The following is a 23822-nucleotide window of genomic DNA, read 5'->3' as shown; positions in this document are numbered from 1 at the left end:
TACTCTCCTAGATAGAAATGCAGGTTGTTTTGTGGAAGCTGGGTTTAACTGATGTATTCATTAGAGTGAGGAAAAATTCATCAGTGAAAATTTTTTGTCCAAACTTGGGTTGAATAAAACATTGTGTGATTTGTGTCAAATTCACGGAATTGTTTCAGTCACAAAGTTTAACAATTTTCATGCTGACATTTTAAAAAAGAGAATTTTAATTTTTCAGTATGAAATAAATTTTTATTCAGTATTTCATTCTGGATCGAATGAAACATTTTGTGAAAACCACTCCCCCACCAAAAGAGTTACCCTCCCCCTTTCTTCAGTATAATCCGGGAACCAAAAAGCCAGTGCTTTGCACAGCTCTGGTGTTTTCTAAACAGTCATTTGCAGTGAGACAGCATCATTGTGTCAGGCTCCCATGCTAAAGTTGTTACTGACTTGGAACATTTCACTTCATGATAAACCCTTCTCCCTCTGTGCACAGGATCTTTCTGGCCTATTTTAGGCACAGACAGACAAGGTAAACCAGAATCCCCCCATATCCCATCACTGTCTCCCTCACTCCATCACTACGATCCAGGTTTCCAATCCACTTCCCTCCTCAAACCCATATACCTACCTGTCCTAGGGTTGGCCTGAACTGGGAGATTAGGTTGAATTTAGGTAACGTAGGTCAAATTTGTAAAGAATCAGCCCACACTACAGGGTTAAGTCCATTGACTTTAAGGGCTCACAAGGTTGACTTTTGTAATCCTGCTTTTCACAAGGAGTAACACCAAATTTGACCTTACATGGTCAACCTTAGGGTAGTGCAGACAAAGTGCTGTGAAATTTGACATTCTTGGCCTCCAGGTGGTGTCCCATAATACCCCAACGTGACAACTCTGGTCATCGCTTTCAGCTCCGCTGCTCTCTGGGTGTGCAAGAAGCAGCCCAGGAAAATTTAAGTGTCATTTCCTGTTTGGCTAATGTGGCAAGCACAGCAGGCAACACACTTCAGCAACACAACTCAACAGCACATTTGCCAATGAATTCCCCGGGGCCTCAGAGGAGCTCCAGGATGGAGCATGCAGGAGCTCTAGGACCTATTGCTGTGTGAAGGGATGAACCTGTGCTGTGAAAACAGTAATGCAACAAAAGAAATGCAGATGTATATGCCAAGATCTCACAGGGTCTAGAGGTAAAAAGGTACACCACAGATGCCCAGAAGTGCTGCATGAAAATAAAGAATTTCAGGCTCATGTACGATAAAGGAAGCAAACAGACATTCTGGGTCATCACCACAAACATGCTGCTTCTGTGAGCGGCTGCATGGGATTCTAGGGAGTGACCCAACCACTGTCCCCAAAGGGTCTGGGGATACATCTGAAGAGATTCCTTAGGAAGCCTCTGGCAACAACAAGCAGGACATAGATGAGGAAGAGGAGGAGGAGGAGAATGGTCAACAGAATGGAGCAGCTGATCTCGCTGACAGCCAGGAACTTTTTGTAAAATTGGATCTCATTCCCTCCTCCCAGGATGTTTTGTAGCCAAACTATGATGGCGCGTAGGGAACTTCTGGCGAGTTCTCATTTTTAATAATGCTACAAGTGGGTTAAGGCAATTGAGTGTGATCTCTGGCAGGTGCCTAGGGCCTTCGGAACAGCTTGTTAATGCGTCTGGGGACAAAGCGCTGATCCTTGCACACCTTCATAAAACTCTCAGGCAGGTACTCTTTAATTCTTCTCATGAGATTTTTGGGGAAGCCTCCCTTATTCCAACCTCCTCAATAGGACACCTTTCCACACCAAGCCCCCAGTAAGTAATCCAGAGTCATGGCACCACAAGGCAGTGCAGTATGACCAGCCCTGTGCCCACGTTGAGTCAGCATTAATTTCTTATCAATTTTTCTTATTCTAAGTAGACTAATATCTCTTTTTACAACCTATAAGAAGCAGGAGAAGGAGCACTGAGTTGCTATGTGATAGCACAAGCTGCTTCACCATACCCAGACCACCCACTCTCTTCCCCAAGCTGCTAGGGGAAGGGAAATTTTCACTGTCCCAGCAGAGCAAGGGAGGCATGTGATGCCCAAGGAGCTGCAGGGAGGAAAGTCATATAAAATGAGTCATATAAAAAGTGGAAATTAGGAGAAATTACAATAGATGAATATAAGCAAACAATACATGCATGCTGGGGCAGTATTAGATAGGCCAATGCCCAAAACAAGTTTAAACTAGCTAGAGACAAAAGGTAACAAGAAGTCATTCTATAAATATATCAGAAGCAAGAGGAAGACCAAGGACAGGGTAGGCCCACTACTCAGTGAGGAGGGAGAAACAGTATCAGGAAACTTGAAAATGGCAGAGGTGCTTAATGACTTCTTTGTTTCGGTCTTCACCAAGAATGTTGATGCAGAAATGGCTAACAATGTATGCTAGCAGGAAGGAGTTAGGTCTAGAGGATAAAATAAAAAAAAAGAACAAGTTAAAATTACTTAGAAAAATTAGATGTCTGCAAGTCACCAGGACCTGATGAAATGCATCCTAGAATAGTTAAGGAGCTGAGAGAGGAGGTTTCTGAGCCTTTAGCTATCATCTTTCAAAAGTTCTGGAAGTCAGGAGAGATTCCAGAAGACTGGAAAAAGTCAAATATTATGACCTTCTATAAAAAGGGAAAAAAGAAAAACTATGGAAATAACAGACCAGTCAGTTTAACTTCTGTGCCAGGAAAGATAATAGAGCAAATAATTGAAAGAAATTAATCTGCAAACATCTAGAAGAAAATAAGGTGATACATAACAGCCAGCACGGATTTGTAAAGAACAAATCCTACCAGACCAATCTGATATTTTTTGACAGGATAACAAATCTTGTGGATAAGGGAGATGCAGTGGATGTTGTATACCTACACTTTAATAAGGCATTTGACATGGTCTCGCATGATCATCTTCTCAGTATACTAAGCAAATACAATTTAGATGGGGCCACTGTAAGGTGGGTGCATAACTAGCTGAATAACCATTCTCACAGAGTAGTTATTAACGGTTCTCAATCATGCTGGAAGGGCATAACAAGTGAGGTTCCTCAGGGATCTGTTTTAGAACCAGTTCTACTCAATATCTTCAACAATTTAGATACTGGCATAGAGAATATGCTTATTAAGTCTGCAGAGGATACCATGCTGGGAGCGGCTGCAACTGCTTTGAAGGATAGGATCATACTCAAAATGATCTGGACAAACTAGAGAGATGGTCTGAGGTAAACAGGATGAAGTTTGATAAGGACAAATGCAAAGTACTCCACTTAGGAAGGAACAATCAGGTTCATACATACAGAATGGGAAACAACCATCTAAAAAGGAGTACTGCAGAGAGAGATATAGGGGTCATAGTGGACCACAAGCTAAACATAAGTGAACAGTGTGATGCTGTTGCAAAAAAAGCAAACAAGATTCTGGGATGCATTAACAGAAGTGCAGTGAGCAAGACTCGAGAGGTCATTCTTCCACTTTACTCTGCACTGATTAGGCCTCAACTGGAGTACCGTGTCCAGTTCTGGGCACCACATTTCAGGAAAGATGTCGAGAAATTGGAGGAGGTCAAGAGAAGAGCAACAAGAATGATTAAACGTCTAGAGAACATACGAGCTCTGAGGGAAGACAGAAAGAACTGGGCTTCTTTAGGTTAGAAAACAGAAGACTTTGAGGGGACATGATAATGATTTCAAGTACCTTAAAGAGGGTTACAAGGAGGAGGGAGAACAGTTGTTTTCCTAGGCCTCTAAGGATAGGACAAGGAGCAATGGGCTTAAACTGCAGGAAGGGAGGTTTAGATTAGACATTAGGAAAAACTTCCTAACTGTCAGGGTGGTCAAACACTGGAATAAATTGCTTAGGGAGGCTGTGGAATCTCCATCACCAGAGATTTTTAAGAGCAGGGTAGACAGACATCTATCAGGGATGGTCTAGATGGTGCTTGGTCCTGCTGAGAGGCAGGAAACTGGACTCTATCAACTCCCAAGATCCCTTCCAATTCTAGTGTTTTATGATTGTAAGTGCAAGCTGCTCCATCATGCCCTGACCACACCTTGACAGCAGAGTCAGGAGTACAAACAGGCTGTGACTGTGAGAGACACAAAGCCCCAACACAAACATGTTGCCATGCTTCCCCCCCAGACCCCCGAGCCCCTGCCACACTCCCTTTCTTTCCCTGTGCTCCTGGAGGAAGGGAAAGGCTCAATGCCACAGCAAAGGGAAAGGAGAAGTACATGATGACATAAAAACATAAGAATATCCATACTGGATCACCACCAACATGGCTCCTACCCCCTTCCACCTGTTTGCAGCATGCACAGCTGCATAAACTGCTTTTGCAATCACAGGTTTGGAAGCATGCCCCCATTCTGTGCCTTATCATGGATGGAACCAAAACAAGTCAAGCAGGTCCCTTAAGATCTCCATGTAGTGCTTGCTGCACAGGGGATGCTTAGAAGCCAAAATTTCTCCTTGCTTGGAATATATTCCTAGTGTGTTTCACAGAGGTTCTTTCATGAGATTCCTTGGTGTGTTATTAAACTTATCTGCAGTATATGTATCTCCTTAATGTCTGGTCTTCACTTATGTTTTGTTGCAGTGTGTTCACCAGCTGACTCTGAGACCACTGCTCGCCCACCCACCTCCCTCAGCAACTGTTAGACTGGCACAAATCCGTAGGAGGAAATTAATATAGGAAGACATGTTCATAGAGCACATGGAAGCTGCCCACAAGGACAAGGCACAGTTAAATGCATGGAAGAGAATCACTCTGGAGGACAAATGAGCTGATCAGGATGAAAGGAGAACCCTCAGACAGCAGGAATCAGAGACACAGGAGAAGATGGTACAGTTGATGAGGCAGAGAATAGAACACCTGTGGTGACTGGTACAGGAGCCCTGAGCCCCACTGCAGCCCATAACAAACCACATGACTTCCTTGCCATGTTCCCTAACCTCCCTATGTAGGCACCCCAGAATGTGAGGTGGAAAGTCAAGGGCAGCCTTGCAATTTCACTCCCAGGGACACTTCTGAGAGCAGAAGGCTGACATTCCCCCACCTGTGATGGCAAGATGCTCTTGCTTACCTGCCCCTGAAGCCCATGCCATGAACTCCTCGTGTCCCCTGAATGAAAACAATTAAGCTCACAAAAGCAGTGTCTTTATTTCTTGTGTTGTGGGGGAAGGGGAATGTGGTTTACAGCCTCTACAAGCAAGCACACATCCATCAGGGGTACCGCCTTAACAGCAACAGACATGACTGTCATGTTGTTGTCCAGTCATTCATAAAGCTGTTTTTCAAAGCATTCCTGGTTAGCAGTACCCCTCGCTGTACTTTCCTTATTGCCCTGATGTCTGGCTGCTCATAATTACTGGCCATGTGATCTGCCTTGGCCCTCAAGCATGGCATGAAAGTTTTCCCCTTGCTCTCACATAAATTATGAAGCACACAGCAGAATGCCACCATGAGGGGAATGTTGCCTTCACTGAATCTAACCAAGTCAGGAGGCTCCTGAATCTGGCTTTTAAATGGCCAAAGGCACATTGTACTACCATTCTGCATTTGCTCGGGTTGTAGTTGAGCTGCTCGTTATTGCAGCCCAGGTTGCCTATGCATGGCTTCATGAGACAAGAGAGCAAGGGGTAAGCTGGATCACTATTGGCATCTCCATGTCTCCAATAGTGATTTTCTTGTCCGAGAAGAAAATTCCATTCTGCAGTTTTCTAAACAGACCAGAGTTCCTAACGATAGGTGCATCATGCACCTTTCCTAATCATCCCACATTGACCTCAAGGAAATGGCCCTTGTGATCCACCAACGCATGCAGCACTGTGGAAAAGTTCCATGAAAGTGGCTTTATACATGCAGATGTTATGTAGCCTCTGCTGATCATCCCATGCCTGCAGAACAATGTGGTCCCATCACTATAAGCTCATTTCACAACACCAGAACCAGAAGCCCATTGCGTACAAAGCATTGAGTTCAGAAAGCATCTTCCTGTTCTTCCTCTCCCGTGTGTCTTTCATATATGTCCATATCCTCCTTTGAGTCTTCACTGCTCTCATGGGTCTTAGGCACTGCACGTACCACAGCACAATGCGTGAGGTGCTCATAACACTTGCCACAATTGTTTTAAGCTGTGCAGGTTCCATGCTGGCCTTGAATGGCATATGCATAGATATGGGAAAAAAAAAAAAAGGGGTGTGTGTGCAAAAACAATTTCTGCTGTGGCTTTCCAAATGGAGAGGGGAGGAGACAAGTGCCCTTTGGGATGCTGATGACACACACCCAGAATAACCCATGCCATATTCTTGTCCCATCACATGCTGGGACAGAAAGCCATAGCGAAACAGGGCAGCAGAAACTGTGGGATAAATATTCACAGTGCATTGCTGACCAAGTTGAACCTGGTAACGCTAATGGGGATACACTCCATCTACTTTATGTAGCAATGTGGACATGCACCTTTGACTTTACAAAACCAGGTGCTAGAAAATCATCCTTAACAAATTCAACCTAATTTTCCAGTGCAGACATAGCTCTAGTGATCCCATTCTCTCCTGCCTCCTAATCCCCTGCCCCGACCTCTCTTTTCTTCTCCTGAAACTCTCCTCAGCCTCCTTCCCCTCAGAAATCAAGCATGGTGTGATCACCACCACCCTTGGAAAGCCAGCCCTAACGCCATCTTCTTTAATCACTGCTCTATTTCCTCTCTCTTTCATACTCAAAACTCCCTGAATGTACTGTTAATAAATTTATTTCAAGTTCTTCTCCTGCAGCCGCACTCTGAATCCTCTACAGCTGGGATGTGGCTTCTCTACCCCCATTTAACCGTAGTCACTGAGGTGTCCAACAGTGTTTTCCCGGCTAATTCCTTACTCCATCTTCATCCCCTTGAACTTCTTAGCTGCTTGTGACATAGGTCATACCTTTCTTTCCAAGATCTTGTCTTGCTTTGGCTTCCATAATTGTGCCCTGCCCTTATTCTCCTCTTGTTTCTTGGGTGATTCCTTCAGTGTCTCCATGGTTTGGTCCTCCTCCTCTCCCCACTTTAATATGTTCAGACCCCTCCTCTTATTTTTTATTTCTTTGTGTTACACAGTTTGCTGAGTGTGCATTCATTTATCTACATTACAGATTATCTAGCAGTCTATCTAAAAAATGAATTAGGGAAATACACATCACCTTTTTCTGAAAACCATCATAGCTCACCAAGTAAATTCAATGAGTTCTAATCTACCTTGAGGCAAAGATGCACACGGCAATTAAGGTGCGAGAGAAATATATTTCCTAGAAGCCCCCGAAAATGCTCCAGATGAACTCCTAACCCTCTAGGAATACCTTACATTTTTCTCTACTGAGTTTAGCTGGCAGAAAATAAAAACAGCACTCAGGGACTTAACCATTATGCAATGAACCTCACTATTCAGATGGGAACTAGGAGCTTCAGCCACGTTAAACCATGAAAGTCTTAGTGACCTGTTATGATTGCACACACAGCAATAACAGCAGAGAGAGAGTCTGGTAATATTTTAGAATTTAAAAAGTCATAAAAATTAATAGCACATAGTTTTATAGTGTTTTATGAGGCAGTATCACGGCCTTTCATGGATGGGCTCCTATTACATTACAAAGCTTTTACCATCTGTCAGTGGATGTATTTTGTTTGGTCGATTAATTAGTTATAAAGGCGTAGTAGTGGTATTTTGCAGCTCCCTTGTTCTCTGTTCTGAATCATAACCAAATGTTATTAGGTTCAGCGTTGTCTACTCCATGTTAAATCTCTCATTAGCATTTTAACATCTTACATTTACAACCTTTACAAACAATTCAGGTCAGATTGGGTCTGGCCTGTGTGTGCATGTTGAAGGAAGAAAAGGGGTATATAGCCAACCCCATACTGCACCTCCAACACAAAGGCCTTCCACAGATGAGAGGCAGGAAATGATCCCTACTAGCAACCTCCCTGATAAAGCATAAATCACACCAAAGAGGCAGGGCCATAACCTCCACTGCTCCCACTAGCCAGCAGAGCTAGATGATTCCAAAATGGGTAGCATCCCTAGAGGTGAGTGTGAAGCAGGCACATGGTCTCTCCCAGCAGGGCTACAGGCACCATTTCCAGCTTGGGCCTGCACCTTAATTGTAGAATGTGCCCTATAAATGTGGGAACCACTTCACAAGCGCACACACCCCCACTGAAATACTGCCATCTATGGGTCATTCTGTGCAACCCACAACACAACAGTTTTGATAAAGGAAAGGTAGCAGGGTCTAGCTTTGTCCCTGCAAGTGTGTACTGCCCAGGCCTTTTGCCTGGAAGCCAAGAACAGCCTCCCTGAATAAATGCACCTTTGAGTGTCTCAGGCTACCCTTTGTACTCCCAGCAGGTCTGGTTCTGAGCAACATGCTCCATCATGACACCAATGGATTTCTTCCCTTCATCTGAGGCGGCAGGCTACCCTGGCATGGGTGAGGCTGAGTCCTAGCCCTCTTTGGATCTGTCTACACTGCAGCTGGGAGCAAGACTTGGTGCTGGCACAACTTGAGCTAGCATGCTAAGAACAGCAGCTACAATTGCAGCTCTGACAGAGGCTTTGGCTAGCCACCCAAGCTCAAGCTTAGTACACTGAGTTCTTCTCAGCGCTTGTGGCCAGCCAGAGTCTCAGCCGCAGTGTCCACACTGCTATCTTTAGCACGCTAGCTCAAGTTCTGATAGAACATGTCTGTTTACTGGGGCTGGCAGGCTCACTCCCAGCTGCACTATTGACGTGCCCTAAAGCACCAGCTTACCCTGTGACAAAGTCCCCTTACCTGCCACAACAGCCAGAGAAGAGTTTAAAAGCTTTGTCTGTAAGAACACTCATCGACTCCATCTCACCAACACTGCTCTGACTCTCCTTGAATTTCTATGGTGCTAGCCCTGATTTACACTGCTGTAAGCAGCAAGGTGCACCACTGATCTTCTTAGAGGAGCTTTGGATTCTCCAGCTGTTGCCCAGATACCACATATCTTTCCTTGTGTAGGATACCATTTCTGAAATGTGCTGGAGACATCAGTTCACAAAGCAGAATTATCATTTGTGTTCTTAAAAGGGACTTGTGGACACATTTAGCCGTAACCAAATATTGTTTCTGGTGTCAGGTTCCTGCTTCAGCAGAAAGCAGGTGGGCTTAGGTATGGCAGAAATCCATTGTATCCATTATCTGTAAGTGAAGGTGACAGATAACCAAAAATATAGCTTAGCCACAAAACTACTGATTTGTCCTGGAATATCAACATGACTGGGGCCTATTATGAAGTCATAGTCATTTGGAAGATCCATAAAAATCCAACATAAACCACAACTTCCTTTCTAAAAGTGCATCAAAAGGCATTCTCTTTCAAAGGTAATGTTTGGGATCTTCAGGCACAATAATCTGACACAGCACTATAGAAGTCAGTGTAGTTGTGAAGATTTACCTGGGCTGATGATCTGAGATCTTTACTTGTGTAGGTAGCCATCACCTACATAAGCCAGGGTAATGGATATAATCAGTTGATTATTCAGGATTTTCTCACAGTAATTAAGTAGATAGTGAATCTGGTCCTCAATCACAAGTTGGCATGTGCACTAGAACCATCAATAGCTGCACTGAACAGTGCAGACTAATCTTGTCTTTCAGTGGCAGAGAATGACCCTCCATCTCTTATTTCTAGGGATTTCCTATAAAAGCCTTCTTATGTCTTATCAGGAATGATTATTTAGGGTTGGGAAGGATGGAAGGAAAGGAACATTGGGTTGAGAAGATGGAAGGAAAGTTGTACTAACAAGAGTTTTGAAGATGCGCAAGAGAAAACTATTAAAGGTGCCATCAGATAGTTGAAGAAGTGGAGGCTAGAGGAGGACTTGAAGACTGGACCAGAGGGTTGGAAACAGGAACCAAGTTGTCCTGTTAGGGGAAGCACAGAGGCTTAAAGATGAAATCCTGCTCATGTTTACTCCCACAGAATTCTGACTTTAAACAACTGCCTGTCGGTGAGAACTGTTCTACTTACGCCTCTTGAAAGTTCCTGTGTTTCCTATGTGGTTTTCTGTTTTGAAAGGCACTGGCGTTTTTAGTCCTTTTTATCTGTATGGAATCACTAATCTTTTACTTACTTAAAAATCAAAATGCAGTTTCATTAAATAGTTAAAATAGTTTATATACGTGATATTAAACATTTATCCTCTGTACAGCTCCATCCTGCAGCCCCTAAGGGACAGACTACATATTTTTAACTGTAGCCGAGTCATAGAAGCATACAATCCTAGGGCTGGAAGGGACCTTACGAGGTCACCTAGTTCACCCCCCTGCCTAAAGCAGGATCAACCCTCACTAAATCATCCCAGCCAGGACCTTGTCAAGCCAGGACTTAAATACCTCTAGGGATGGAGATTCCACCACTTCTCTAGGCAACGCATTCCACTGCTTCACCACCCGCCTGGTGAAACAGTTTTTCCTAATATCCACCTACACCTCTCCCTCTGTAACTTCAGACCACTGCGTCTTGTTCTGCCATCTGTCACTATTGAAAACAGTCTCTCATCATCCTCATTAGAGCCCCCTCTTCAGGAAGTTGAAGGCTGTTATCAAACTGCCCCTCACTCTTCTCTTCTGCAAACTAAATAAGCCCAAATCCCTCAGCCTCTCCTCCAGCCCCCTAATCGTTTCCGTTGCCCTCTGCTGAACCTGCTCCAATGCATCCACATCCTTTCTATACTGAGGGCCCTCCTCTCTATACAGGGGGGAACCATGCTTGGAGAAACCACGAAACTGTGAGTCAGTGGCACAATACAGATTGTGGGGCAGCACAATATATAGATCCTGTGGCATCCCAATTACATGGGGCAGGAGACTGTTATTTGCTACAACCCATTTCAGCATGCATTTTACTCCTACCTTGTGACCAGCCAATTCCACAGGTCAACATAGGCAGTGCTGCGGGGGCAGGGGGTAAAAAGCATGGCTCCACCTGTTCCCTCTCCCTGCTGCCCTTTGCTTTTTAAGGTGGGGTGGGGTGGGGTGAATGGTATTGGGTGCACAAGCTATGTGCTCCTCTACTCCCAACACCTGGAACTAAGACCTCAGCATCTTCTAAGGTAAGCTGTGCAAAGAAGGTGGAACCTTCTTACTCTTGCAAGGCTGCATTAGGACTAGACCCAATTTAGCCCTTGAGCAGACTTTACCTACGTGAATAGCTCCACTGACTTCAACAGGAATAAAGGCTGCAGGAACAGGTCCTGAAAATTGTGCCACACACAAGCCACAAATAACTAACTCTATGGAAGTGAGTAAATGCAGGATCATTCCTGTAGCTCCCTAGCTGGGATATGAGGTGGAGTCTGGCTAGCAGAGTATGGATAAAGCCAGACTGAATGTGGATGCTGATATTGGTGCCAAATGAAGGCACATTACAGATTTGTGGGGTGAGCTGTGCTAGAAGTGAGGGTAGTAACATTTTAGGAAACAAAATGGGGAGTGGAATTTACTGTCAAAGGAGTTTTGCTTTCTTGACAGAGGGGAACTCTGAGAAACCCTGTGTTACTTTCTGGGGATTTCCCAGTAGAATGCTCCCCAATCATAAAGTAATAAGAAGTAACAGTCAGTCACTGGGATTACATCAGCCAAGCAAAATTCTACTTTTTTTTTTAAAATCACCATTTCTTTCTGGTAGGTGAATTTTTCCTTTGTTGGCTCAGTGCAGTTGCTATGTAGTATTTGTACCTGGGTTCATACAGTGACCAGCTTGTAAGACTGGACTAAACAGAAGACTAAACCAATAAACATACCTGGCCCCAGGAATACTCCACAGAAATATGATGCCTTCCCCTTCATGATACAGTGTTTGATCAGGAGTAGGAAAAGCCCCAAACAGACAACCAAAGAGGGTCAAGAACAAATGCAGAGATTTTCATGGACAAACCACATTACACACAGGATTTTTTTCTTTGGTCTGTATTCTATCTTCCCCCACCATCATCACCACCATCCACGCCAACATTAGCCTTCTATCTAAGGTGCTGACCCCCATGTTAATAACTGTGTTCAAGTGATTACGCATTCCTTTTATAACAAGTCCATGCAGGGATTTTCTATTTTCTTTGGTACTTTTAACTCTACAGCAAAGTGTTTTTCACTGAGTAATTAGTGTCAGTGTCATTCACATAAGAATAACTGTGGTCTAGCAGTTAGAGGGAACAAGGAGTTGGGATTCCTGGGTTCTGACTCCCTCATTGGTTTTACTGCATGGCTTTAGACAAGTGACTGAAGCTCAGTATTAGTAACTGTAATAAACTGATGCTACTCACCTGTCATTCCAGGGCGTGTGACAAGGAACTAATTAAGGACTGTAAAGCTTTCAGAGATCATCACTTGGATGGTATTAGATAAGGAGGAAGTTCACCCCACTGCAGGGGCCACTGCTTAAACCCTTTATGATCTAAGGCCCAAATCCAGCTCCCAGTTCATCTGCAATCCTAGCTGTCTCGATACAAGGGCAGGGGAAAGAGGACAGGAAGCTCCACACAGTAGCAGATCCTTGGATTCACCTCTACCCCATGTTTGCTGCTAGGAAAGGAAGGGAATATCCACAGAGTTGGGGAACATCCCATACGTGGGTCCTTGGATCCAGCCCCTCCCATTGCACAGAGGAACTTCACTGGTTCAGGTGCAAGGCAACGTCTGTGAAGGTAGGAACTAAATTTGCCCACAGGTGCCTATAATTACTTCTACAGGTCCATTCCTGGCACAGCACCCTTGGGACCTGACTGGTCCTGAATGAGGCAATTTGCTGGACATATGGAGGTCTCCAGGTCCCCCAGCCCTTCATCCCTCCCCACCACTGGCTCCACTTCCACCACAGTTGGCTCCCCTACCTCTAGCCCCAGCTGGGCTGCTGGACACCAACTCCACCTGGCTCCCAGCATGGCAGGGTCACCGGATGCCTCTTCCAGTCACCAACCCTCCTCCCACCAGACTCCCAGCTCAGGGACTCTCTGTTCCAGGAACATCCATGGCCTGATATTACCAGCGCAGAGAGTCTCAGTTTTGGGAAGTCCAACCTGTACTGTTGTACGGCTCATTCACTTTATTGGAATAACAACTGTCTAGGTCCAGCGTTGGGACTTGAATCACAGTGAAATCAGCAGATAACATTCACCCCTGTGCTGACCCTCTTCATAAGTCCTATGCATTGTTGAAAGCTAGGCTTGGAAGGATTCAATTTTTATCTGTAGCTATCAATAAATGTCAGTTTCACCATGGACAAACTGCTGACTTATTTCCATCAATAATCAAAATTTACAATTGGCCAAGCAAGAAAAATGCTGATGAGAACTGAAAGAGTCAAAATCCAGTTATTTCACGTTTTCAGTTGGTTGGTTACAAATAGATTAGTGAATGAACAGTAAAACTGGTATGATGGTTTAAGGATATTTACTTGGTATAATTATGACATGTGATGCCGACACTTTTAATGGTTTGTAACGCTTTATCTTTTTGACTCTCAACGTGGCATTAAATAATTGTCTGAGCTCTTCATAATTTATTGCAAGTGTTAAAATTTAAATTGTGAAATATCTAAAAAAAACTCTTAAAAAGAAACATTGCTATTGTCTGGCAACATTGTACTGCAGAAATATGGACGTGAAAATCAAATTCTGCTAAGTCCATCAAGCTCCCATGTAAGCTTTCATACTTCCACCTCCTGGCATAGAATGGAACTTAAGTCATGTGACTTATGTGGTGCATGGACGTTGTCCTGGATATCTGCCCAGGAATGAATGTCACCCGTTGTTAGAGTATTTGGGTAAAAGTTGCAGGACTCAGGCCCTTACATTTTTAGCTATTTAAAAACCCCACTGTAAAATGCCCCTTTCTTTTTGGGAATAAATTAATCATGATTTAAGATTTTTAAAGAGGGACAAGACCCGTGGGATACAATGAGCATAAGATGCTAGCAATGGTGTGTGTCTTCAGCCATGGCAGCCCTTTTGAAAAGAGATGAGTGCCATGGCAGCAGAGGATTATGTTGTTGGTTTTTTTTGTTAATGAAATACTAAATATAGGAAGAGCACAACTGAGAACTGCAGCCCTCTTTTAAGATCTTTCCCGCAGCTAAATAAAATCGATCTCTCTAACAAGCGCTAAAAATAGAAAGCAGGCAGGGAGGGGGAAGAGCTGACAATGGCTTTTCATATTACTCCCTGCAGGCTCCTTAAATGAGAGTGAATATGACCTTCGTGCAGCATTGTCCCAGAGTGCACAATAATGAGCGATATTTCACATCTCACTGCTCCAGAACACGAATTGATTTATTACCCAGCTAGCTAGAGGATTCATTTACATGTTTCTATTTATAATGCTGCTGCAGCAAGTGGAAAGGACAATTCTTTGTTTTCCTCTTATTCAGCAGTTTAGAAGCAGAAAGCATTGATGCTGGGAATAATGGACTCTAATACATGGACTGACAATCCCCATGTGCTGGAGAAACCCGTATGAGAGGACTCAAAAGGAGGAGGTGTCTTAGAAATTCCCCTTCTTCAGATTCCTTCTCTGCTATTCTACCAAAGGAGGGTTGGTCTATGGGACACTCACAGGTAAAGGATATAGGGTAGCCCCACAACCTGTTTGGCAGGGCAGTTCCAATGGAGTCCCACTGAGAGGGCATCTGCCAGTGGTAGCTGTTCCCAGAACAGTAAAAGGGTTTCAGCACTGGAGCAGAACAGGAAATGGTTTTCCTGTCTTATGCTCATTTTTGAGATTTTGAAAAATTTTCCCATCTCAGCTAGGCTGTAACAGCAAAATCTTTTCAGGGACCAAATCTCTGAAAAAATTAAAAATGATGTAACGATTTAAATGCTTGATTCCGATATAGAAGTCCACGGGGTTTTTTTCCCCCCATACATTGCTTTCCTGCCAATTAACTTAGAGTTCTAAATGAAAAGTCATTTGGATCTTTTTAAACAGAACTTTTTCATTTCTAAAATGTTGAAATTTGACAATTTGATTATTTTTCCAAAATGTGAAATTTGTCCAAACTGCCTCTTTCCATGAACAGGGATAGAGAAACAGCTATTTTCCATTGAAAAATTTGTCCATAAATTCCCAACCAACTCTAAACCCTGCTGTGCCTTACACAAGGTTATGCACTGTCCATCTACCTGCCACTTCCCTGGGTGCCACAATTGATTCCACTCACCTAATAACTTCTTTCACATCTGTTCATTGGTTAATTCTCTTATTGAACAATCCCCACAGTCACTCTCAGAATTTCGGTGGTGTTTGGTATCTCAAATTAGACCTGATCCTGGGTGGACTTCAGTCTCTTGTGCCTCACCTCCCAGAAGGCATACATCATCTTGCAGGACTGTCCCTATTGTATTTGTTGCAAGGAGCTCTTAGAACTTGCTCAACAGCATCTGATCCTTCCCTTCTATAATCCAGTGTATAAATCCCCCTGTCCCAACTCTCCCACCTAGATAAAAAGCAAACCAGTGCAATGAAAACATTCTGTGTGATTATCCTCTGGGTCTGGCCTCGGAGGAGAATGCCCTGACAGTCTGCATTTTAGACTGTAAACTCCTAGGAGCATGACCCATCTATTTGTATTGCCTACTGCACCAAGCAAATGGACTAAAGTTAAGATACAACGGTTATGCACATAGGTAAAATTCAGCTGGAGCAGAGAGCCAGTGCCAGGTCTATGCATTACTTAATCCTTATGTAAGCTCTTGGATTTAAGCAGTTCATAAACCTTGTGCTGGTGTCTGCACAGCAATGAATTGCATCCTTAGTTATTCATTTTCATTCTGTTTCCAATCTGTTCAAGTCAACACGTTCCCATACACAAGGGCTGCAAAGCTTACCTGGTCCTAGTTTAGAAACTGCATAAAGGAGGTCATAGTTGATGACAGGTGTTGCATCATCGATTGGTTGCCACCCTACAGGAGGTGAAGCTGGAGGCGAGATAAGAAACTGTTTTGCAGGCTGTGGTGGAGCCAAATGAAGCTTGTCGCCATCTGTCTCAGAGCTCTGAACCTTTCAAATGCATTAGAAAGGCAGATTATTTTAGTGCAGGGCATGTGAATGGAACAATGATTAGACAGTTACAAACTTCAAAGAGCAAGAACTGCTGTTTCTTTGGTAGCATCTGTGAAATGAAGTGGTGAGTCTCTGTCAACTTTCTTGTGCACGGCTGTCAAGTCACAAAGACAACCACCACAACCTGTCCTCTCGTTGGCAGTCTCAGCAGAGAGGCCAACGACTGCATGGGCCTGGAAACAGAATCATCCTCTCATCCTCAGAGGTGGTTCCTCCATGGTAGACACATTAGGTGCAGTGTGCGAGCAAGCCTGGAGTTCCTTGCCCATAATGTTCCTACTCTGCAGCTAAATGCAGGGCTTCAGGCTCCAGAGATCTTTGTGAAAAGGCTACAAATCCATCAGGAACCATTGTGACCAACTAATCTGGCATTTTGCATCATGTAGGCCTTGGAATTCAACCCAGTAATTCCTGCATCCAACTCAGAACTTCTGGCTTATCCAGACTGTACTTTTTTGGAAAGATATGCATTCATAATTCTGACATAGAATCTACCATGTTCTTAGGCAAACTGTTCCAATGGCTAATTATCCTCAATGTAAAACAAAAACTCTGTATCTTATTTGTAGTCTGAATTCATCTAGTTCTAGTGAGCAGAAAATTAATCTCTTTATGCCTTTGTCTTCTAGATTACACAGCTTTATTCTCTGCCGGAAACAAAACAAAACAAAAACAACAGTCCTGTGGCACTTTAAAGCCTAACAAAATAATTTATTAGGTGATGTGCTTTCACGGGGCACTTCCTGGAGCACTGTCTCCAGAGCTGAAGAAGTGGATCTGCCCCACAAAAGCTCATCACCTAATAAATTATTTTGTTAACTCTTTAATGTGCTACAGGACTGCTTTTTGTTTTGTTAAGATACAGACCAACACAACTACCTCTCAGTTATTCTTCTCCCTGGAGGTACTATAATAGAAAAAAAGAGTGTCTCCTGTGGGCCCACACTGTTAGCAGGTTTCAGAACCCTGCAGGGAACTTCAGCTTTACAGTGTATTCATGGGGCTGTGTGTGGTTTACATAGGTACATCTATCTTTGTGTTAACCATTTCCTCACTGGAGTTTTAATAATGTATCAAGTCCTTTTATACTGAAATTTTGTATCTTTTCACATAGAACAGAGACACTTTGTATTAAGCCTTTTTACATAGAAATTTTGTGTCTTGTAGAATAGATCCTAGAAATAAGTCAGGTAAAGAAAATGTCTTTGTACCGCTTTTTTTCTTTTTGGTTTGCTTAACTGATTTCCCTGTTAAGTGAATGAGGTGTGAATGGATAAGGTGTGGAAGACAAGTACTTACAAGGGTTGGAGAAGGGATGAAAGCCAGATCCAAGACCAATGAAAAGAACAATGGGATCTGAGAAGTGGGCTCACTGAAAGAAGACATATGGACATCTTGGGAGAAACTAACAAGTGCCTGCTTTTGGAAGCACCACCCACTTTGAAGGTGAATGAGACACCACCTAGAAGGCACCACAGATATCTAACTGCATATGCATGTGATGGCTAACTGGTGTCGACCTGTATGAGAGGAAGGACACTATAAATCTAAGGCATCTTGCAGAAGGACCCTGGGTCTCATCTTGTCAGCACTGGAGCATGGATCCAGATCAGCAGAAATCCAGCTCCACTACTCCCCCATCTAACTCACCTGGCCAGTGCAGTTAGGGGAGTAACTACTGGTAACAGCAATAAGACGGAGTGTGCTCTGTGTGATAAATTACTTACACACACATACACATGCATATGATAAGTGTTGATTGCTATATGTGTATTACCAATAAATGTGGTGTTTTGCCTTTTCCCCCTAAAAAGATCCCGTGAAGTACTTTTAAGTCCAACATTTAGACTTAGTAGTAAATACCAGGAAGGTGAAAAGTATGAGTGGCCTTCTAGAAGAGAGAGCCAGGGCTTTGGACAGGTAGGTTTTGAGGAGAAGGGGGAAGGGTACATGCCATATTATTTTGGAACTTTTTGTTAACACAGTAGACCAGTGTTTCCCAAGTGTGCTCCGTGGCCCAGCACTAGTCCTTGGGAAAAAAATACCGGTCCTTAGAAAGTATACAAATTATTGTTATGTACTATTATTATTGTGAATAAATCATAAACAGTGAAAATTTATTCATTTTTCATTTTTATAAGCCTTTACATTTTTGGGCTGCAAAAAAAGGTACTGAAAAAAACCAGGTCCCAACGATATAAAGTTTGGGAAACCCTGCAGTAGACCCTTAACTTATGCAGAGGTCATGTTCTTGCGCAATCCCACTTAAGTCAAATTTCGTGTAACTCAGGGAGCCAGGAAACTGACCAGTGCAGCACTGCCTGTCAGTTTCCTGTCTCCTGTGAGTAGCAGGCACCCAAGTGCCTGGCTTTGGGCTGCCTGAGGCTCACAGGAGAAGGGAAACTGACCAGCACTACTGCACTGGTCAGTTGCCCTGCTCCTGTTGAGGCAGCAGCCAAGAGTCAGGCTGCTGCCCCAACAGAAGGTAGGAATCCACTCCTGTCAGGGGCGGAAGTCTGACTCTTGCCACCCCTGACAGGAAGGGGGAGGCTGCCACACCTGACAGGAGTGGAGACACTGCTCCTCTCAGTGCAGCGAAAGTCAAGCTGCCGCCCCTGACAGGAGCACTTCTCTTGCTCCTGATAGAGGCAGCAGCTGAGAATCAGACTCTCAGCTGCCACCCCTGAGAGGAGTCTGGAAACTGACCAGCACAGTAGCACCGGTCAGTTTCCCGCTCCTGTGAGTGGCAGGGAGCTGGTGCCTGGCTCTGGGCTGACTGCCTTGCCCAGGAGCTACGAAATTTACCATCACTGCTGCACTGGTCAGTTTGCCAGCTCCCCTGAGTGGTGGGCAGCCCAAAGCCAGGCGACAGCTCCCTGCCACTCAGAATCACACTGACCTGAGATACATGCAACTTGAGTGCGCATATCTAGGGGTTCTACTGTATATCAGGATGCTGGGGATGACATTTCGATTGTACAAAGAGTATACATCTTAATTTGGGTCTGAGGAAACTCAACCAGCCTACCAGAGCTTTTTATGAACACTAAAAACACTGGGTCAATTTCTGCCCGTATGTGTGCCAATGTAAACCCAGAGCAATGCTACTGACTCCAGAGGAGTTCATCCACAGTTAGTTGTAACCAGGAGCAACATTTGGCTCGCTCACTTCAAAATCATCAAATATAGCTATTATTTTCATCCAGTTATATAAGACAATGTTTCTTCACACACAAGAACATAGCACAGCCACCCATTAAAACGTAAGGAGAGAAAGACTTCTCTGCCAAAAGGTTCTTACCTGTGCAAAGTAGAGCTTTAACTTCTTCCCTCTGAACTGTGTTTCATGCAGCTCTATCCTGGCTCGAGCAGCTGATTTAGGACTGCTGAAATTTATCCGTACACGTCTGAAGCTTTTAAACAACTGGAATGTCACACAGTCATCATAGGCACGGAACAATCCTTCAAATTTCTCCTGCAAGTGAAAAGACCTTGGTTATGTTAAGGTGCAATGCTGTTTGCATTCTGTCCTTTCAAATCTGAAACCTGCTATGAAAGCAAATGACAAAACCTGCCACTGGTATAATTAATTGTTTATATGGATGATCAGAGAGCAAAATTGTGACAGTCCTGGTCATTTTAAAAAGTTGGGATGAATATTGACAAATGGCATGTAAATTTAGGGCATGGCTGTGATGTCATATGAGGGTGAACCAGTAGTAACTCCAATGGAATTATATTAATGTAAGCAAGAGGCAAATCAGGCCCACAGTAGCTTAGCTGAAGTCTTGGAGATCATTTTGTATCCAAAATGACCTCTGTTTCTCCAGTTTCAGTACAATTAATAAGAACAAGGCATGGTCTGAAACTCTGAACATGGAAAACGCCTCCTTCTCATGTCAACTAAACATGTCTCCCCTGGATTTTTTTGAAGTCCTTTTCACTGCAGATCTTGGGAAGGAAAAGGGGGAATGAAATATTCACGACCTCTTAGAAATCTATATTCTGATCCAGACTCCAGTGGTCTGATTCTGTGTGGGTCTAAACAGCAAAGACACTGAGCTTTACTATTAGGCTACAACTATACTGCGGCAGAAAGTTGATTTAAGCTATGCTTCTCCAACTACGTGAATAACATAGCTGGAATCCACCTACCTTAAGCTGAGTTACTATGGGATCTACCCTATGGAAAGCTGACATGAGAAACTTTCATCAAGTTTTCTTACTGTTCTTATCTGGGGTAGAGTAGCCAGGTCAACAGGAGAGCAATCTGTGGTTGACTTGGCAGGTCTTCACTAGATCTGCTAAATCAACCACCAGTGGATTTATCTCAGACCATTGATCCAGGTGATAGTGTAGATGTTTCCTTTCCAGCGCTGGATTGAAACACAAGTTTGCAGCTTGTTCTCTTTAATTTGTTTAGCTGTTATCCATGACATGCACTCAGCTACTCAGACACTGGTCCCATAAGGATAAAATATGGGTATTGTGTTAAAAAATATAAACTGTTCCACATATATGCAAATTACAGCATCTATTATTGTCACTTAGGGTTGATCTAAAGCCCATTGAGGTTATTAGAGTTTTACCTTTAATTTTCCATCCCTTCTTTTGCTATTTATGAAGAACGTGGTACTTGGCAGCACACAAGCGGCCTTTTTCTATTTGTTATTACTTACTTTTTCATATAAAAATTAAAATCACACACACAAAGAGCACATTAGTGTGCCATCCAAACTGGTTATCAAAACAGTAACTGTCAATTTCATAGTACGCTTTAAGTTAATCAACACTTTAACGGAAAATAAATTTATTTTCTGTAAGACTGAATAGATGGATTTTTTATAGCCCACTTTGACATAACAAAATGCTGTGTAGCATAGTGAAATCAATAGAGTTATGCCAGAGGTGAAGGTAGCCTGCTATGCACAGTAAACCTTTTAAAAAATTGAATACATTTGCAATGTCTTTGACAAGGAAGTAATTTACTGACTTCTGCTTTTCATCTCACCGGGAATTCTGCTGAGCCTTTATTTTACCCAAACTACACCAAAATATGCTACTTCTCATATTTTATTGCTACTTCCAGGCACAATCCATATGGTCCAAAATAAGTTGGTATGAAGCCAAGAGAGAGAGAGATCAAGGGTGGCAATGGCAGAAACATGTTACAATGATCAATAACCTCCACAGATTTCAAGATTCATGGCTCCTACGTGTGCCTATGGAATTACATTAGTGTAAGTGAGAGGCAAATGAGGCCCACAGTGACTTAACCGAAGTCTCGGACATCATTTTGCATCCAAATACCAGCCTAGCCATCACTTTCCGATTTCTTCCGTCTTTGCCAAAACAGAGAAATAGAAATCATTCAATGTCACAAGACTATTCAAAGCTAACCTCCCAGACTTGGCTAAATGCCAGCGTGGCCTAGGTTCTCTTAAAAATGCAGACTTCTCACACACCTTTCAGTCCCATAAGAAGTAGATTCTAGTAAGATGCCTCATCCCTCCATGCTTTGCACCTTGTACAGTCTTTTTACACGAGTCCAAAGTGAGTGTAAAACACAATGTTCTGGTTTGATAGGCAGAGGGCAAGATGACCCTACAAGATTAGTCTGCCCAAGAAAAGCAAAGCTCTGAGGTGTCACAGACTAGTTTGTGTTTGCAAAAAGAGAATTACTTAGGTTGTCATTTAAAGAAAAACACAAAACCCTTTCTCACAAGGCAGAGGAGAGAGAAGTAACTTTCATCTCTCTCTCTCTCAGAAGCTGAAGGTAACTTGGCCATGTGCGGATTATTAAAACAGTGGCTCCCCTTTACAAGAGTAGAGCAGATTGTATTCCATGGTGCAAAGGAAAAAATGCGGCATAAAGGCAGGGGTTTTTTGTTAACAGCTGGTCCTGTGCTGTAAAGTTAGGACCAGGATATCTGGTTCTCCCAAATAATAGAGAGGTGGCCATGTTAGTCTGTATTCTAACAAAGCAAAACAGCAGAAACGTAGCACTTTAAAGACTAACAAAATGATTTATTTGGTGATGAGCTTTCGTGGGATAGATCCACTTCATCAGATCAATGGCATTTCCAGTACAGCCTGACATCTCTAAGTACAGAGATCCAAAAAAAATTGCAGTCAAAACTGACAAATCATGTATATAGGACTGAAAGGGGTTGGGGCATTAAGTGTTTTGCCTGAGTTAATTACAAGCATCAAAGGAAGAGAAGCAGTCCTTGTAATGTGTGAGGTAATTGTCATCTTTGTTCATACCAAGTGTTAACGTGTCGAATTTGAATATGAACTCCAATTCACAAATCTCTCTATAAAAACAACAAGAACTTCTGTGGCACCTTACAGACTAACAGATACTTTGGAGCATAAGCTTTAATCGGCAAAGACCTGCTTCGTCAGATGCATCTGAAGAAGCGGGTCTTTGTTCCAAAATATCTGTTAGTCTATAAGATGCCGCATGACTTCTTGTTATTTTTGAAGATATAGGCTAACATGGCTACCTCTCTGATAATTTCTCAATGTAATCTGTTTTTAAAGTCTCATTGTTCTAAGACACAAATTGTCAGGTCTTTAACAGAATGGCCCACTCCCCTGAAGTGTTTACTGACCCGCTTACATGTATTGAGATTCCTGATGTCTGCTCTGTGTCCATTCATTCTTTGGTGAAGAGTTTGCCTCATCTGTCCAATGTACATAGTGGCGGGGCATTGTTGGCACATAATGGCATATATAATATTGGTTGAAGTACATGAGAATGAGCCCTTGATCTTGTAACTAACATGGTTAGGTCCAGTGATGTCATCTCCAGAATAAATATGTGGAAAAAGCTGGCAGCGCGGTTTGTTACAAGGAAGAGTTCCAGGATTAGTATTACTGTGGTGTAGCCTGTGATTGCTAGTGAGAATCTCTCTTAGGTTAGAAGGTTGTCTATAGGAGAGGGCAGGCCTGTCACCTATGGCCTTACGGAGTGTAGCATCATGATGTAGAATAGGTTGTAGGTTTTTTAATGATGCACTGCAGGGGTTTCAGCTGGGGGCTATAGGTGATCACAAGTGGTGGTCTCTTACTGACCTTCTTGGGACTATCTTTAAGTAGGTGGTTTCTGAGTATTCACCTGGCCCTATCAATCTCTTTTTTTACTTCTCCCAGTGGGTAACTAATTTTTAAGAATGCTCGGTAGAGGTCCTTAAGTTTTCGGTCTCTGTCAGTGGGATCAGAGCAGATGCAATTGCATCTAAGGGCTTGACTATAAATGATGGGTTGTGTGGTGTGTGCTGGATGGAAGCTGGACACATGTAGGTAAGTGTAGCAGGCAGTGGGTTTCCGGTACAGAGTGGTGTCGATGTGGCCATTAGCGATTTGTACTATGGTGTCCAGGAAATGTATCTCTCACACGGAATAGTCAGGGCTGAGATTGATGGTAGGGTGCAGGTTGTTAAAATCTCTGTGGAATTCTTCCAGAGTCTCTTTAGCAGGGGTTCAAATGATAAAGATGTCCAAGTAAGACTGAGGGGTTGTTTTTTGCTTTTAATCAGGGTTTTGGCTTAGCTCACAGATATCAGACACCAGCTGTGAAATTCACATCTGGAGGCTCTTGTCCCTTACGTTCAGGAATATTTGCATCTGGTAGGTTCCTTGCTGAAGTTAACACTCCAAACTATCATGTCTCCTAAAAGCCAAG

General features: G+C 43.2%; 1 protein-coding gene across 1 annotated transcript in view; it reads right to left on the bottom strand.

Annotated features, from left to right (window-relative positions):
- The window catches only part of RCAN2 (regulator of calcineurin 2), a 152324-nt gene that overhangs the window by 14113 nt on the left and 114389 nt on the right, over positions 1-23822 (bottom strand). Inside the window, exons 3-4 of the mRNA XM_074991364.1 lie at positions 19434-19607; positions 15898-16069 (exon numbers count right to left, since the gene is read on the bottom strand). Of these exons, the coding sequence (XP_074847465.1) occupies positions 15898-16069; positions 19434-19607 (346 nt within the window). The remainder of the gene's footprint in view (positions 1-15897; positions 16070-19433; positions 19608-23822) is intronic.

Source organism: Carettochelys insculpta, chromosome 3, assembly GCF_033958435.1.
Source record: "Carettochelys insculpta isolate YL-2023 chromosome 3, ASM3395843v1, whole genome shotgun sequence".
Lineage (NCBI taxonomy): Eukaryota > Metazoa > Chordata > Testudines > Carettochelyidae > Carettochelys > Carettochelys insculpta.
This window is presented reverse-complemented; position numbering and strand designations above follow the sequence as displayed.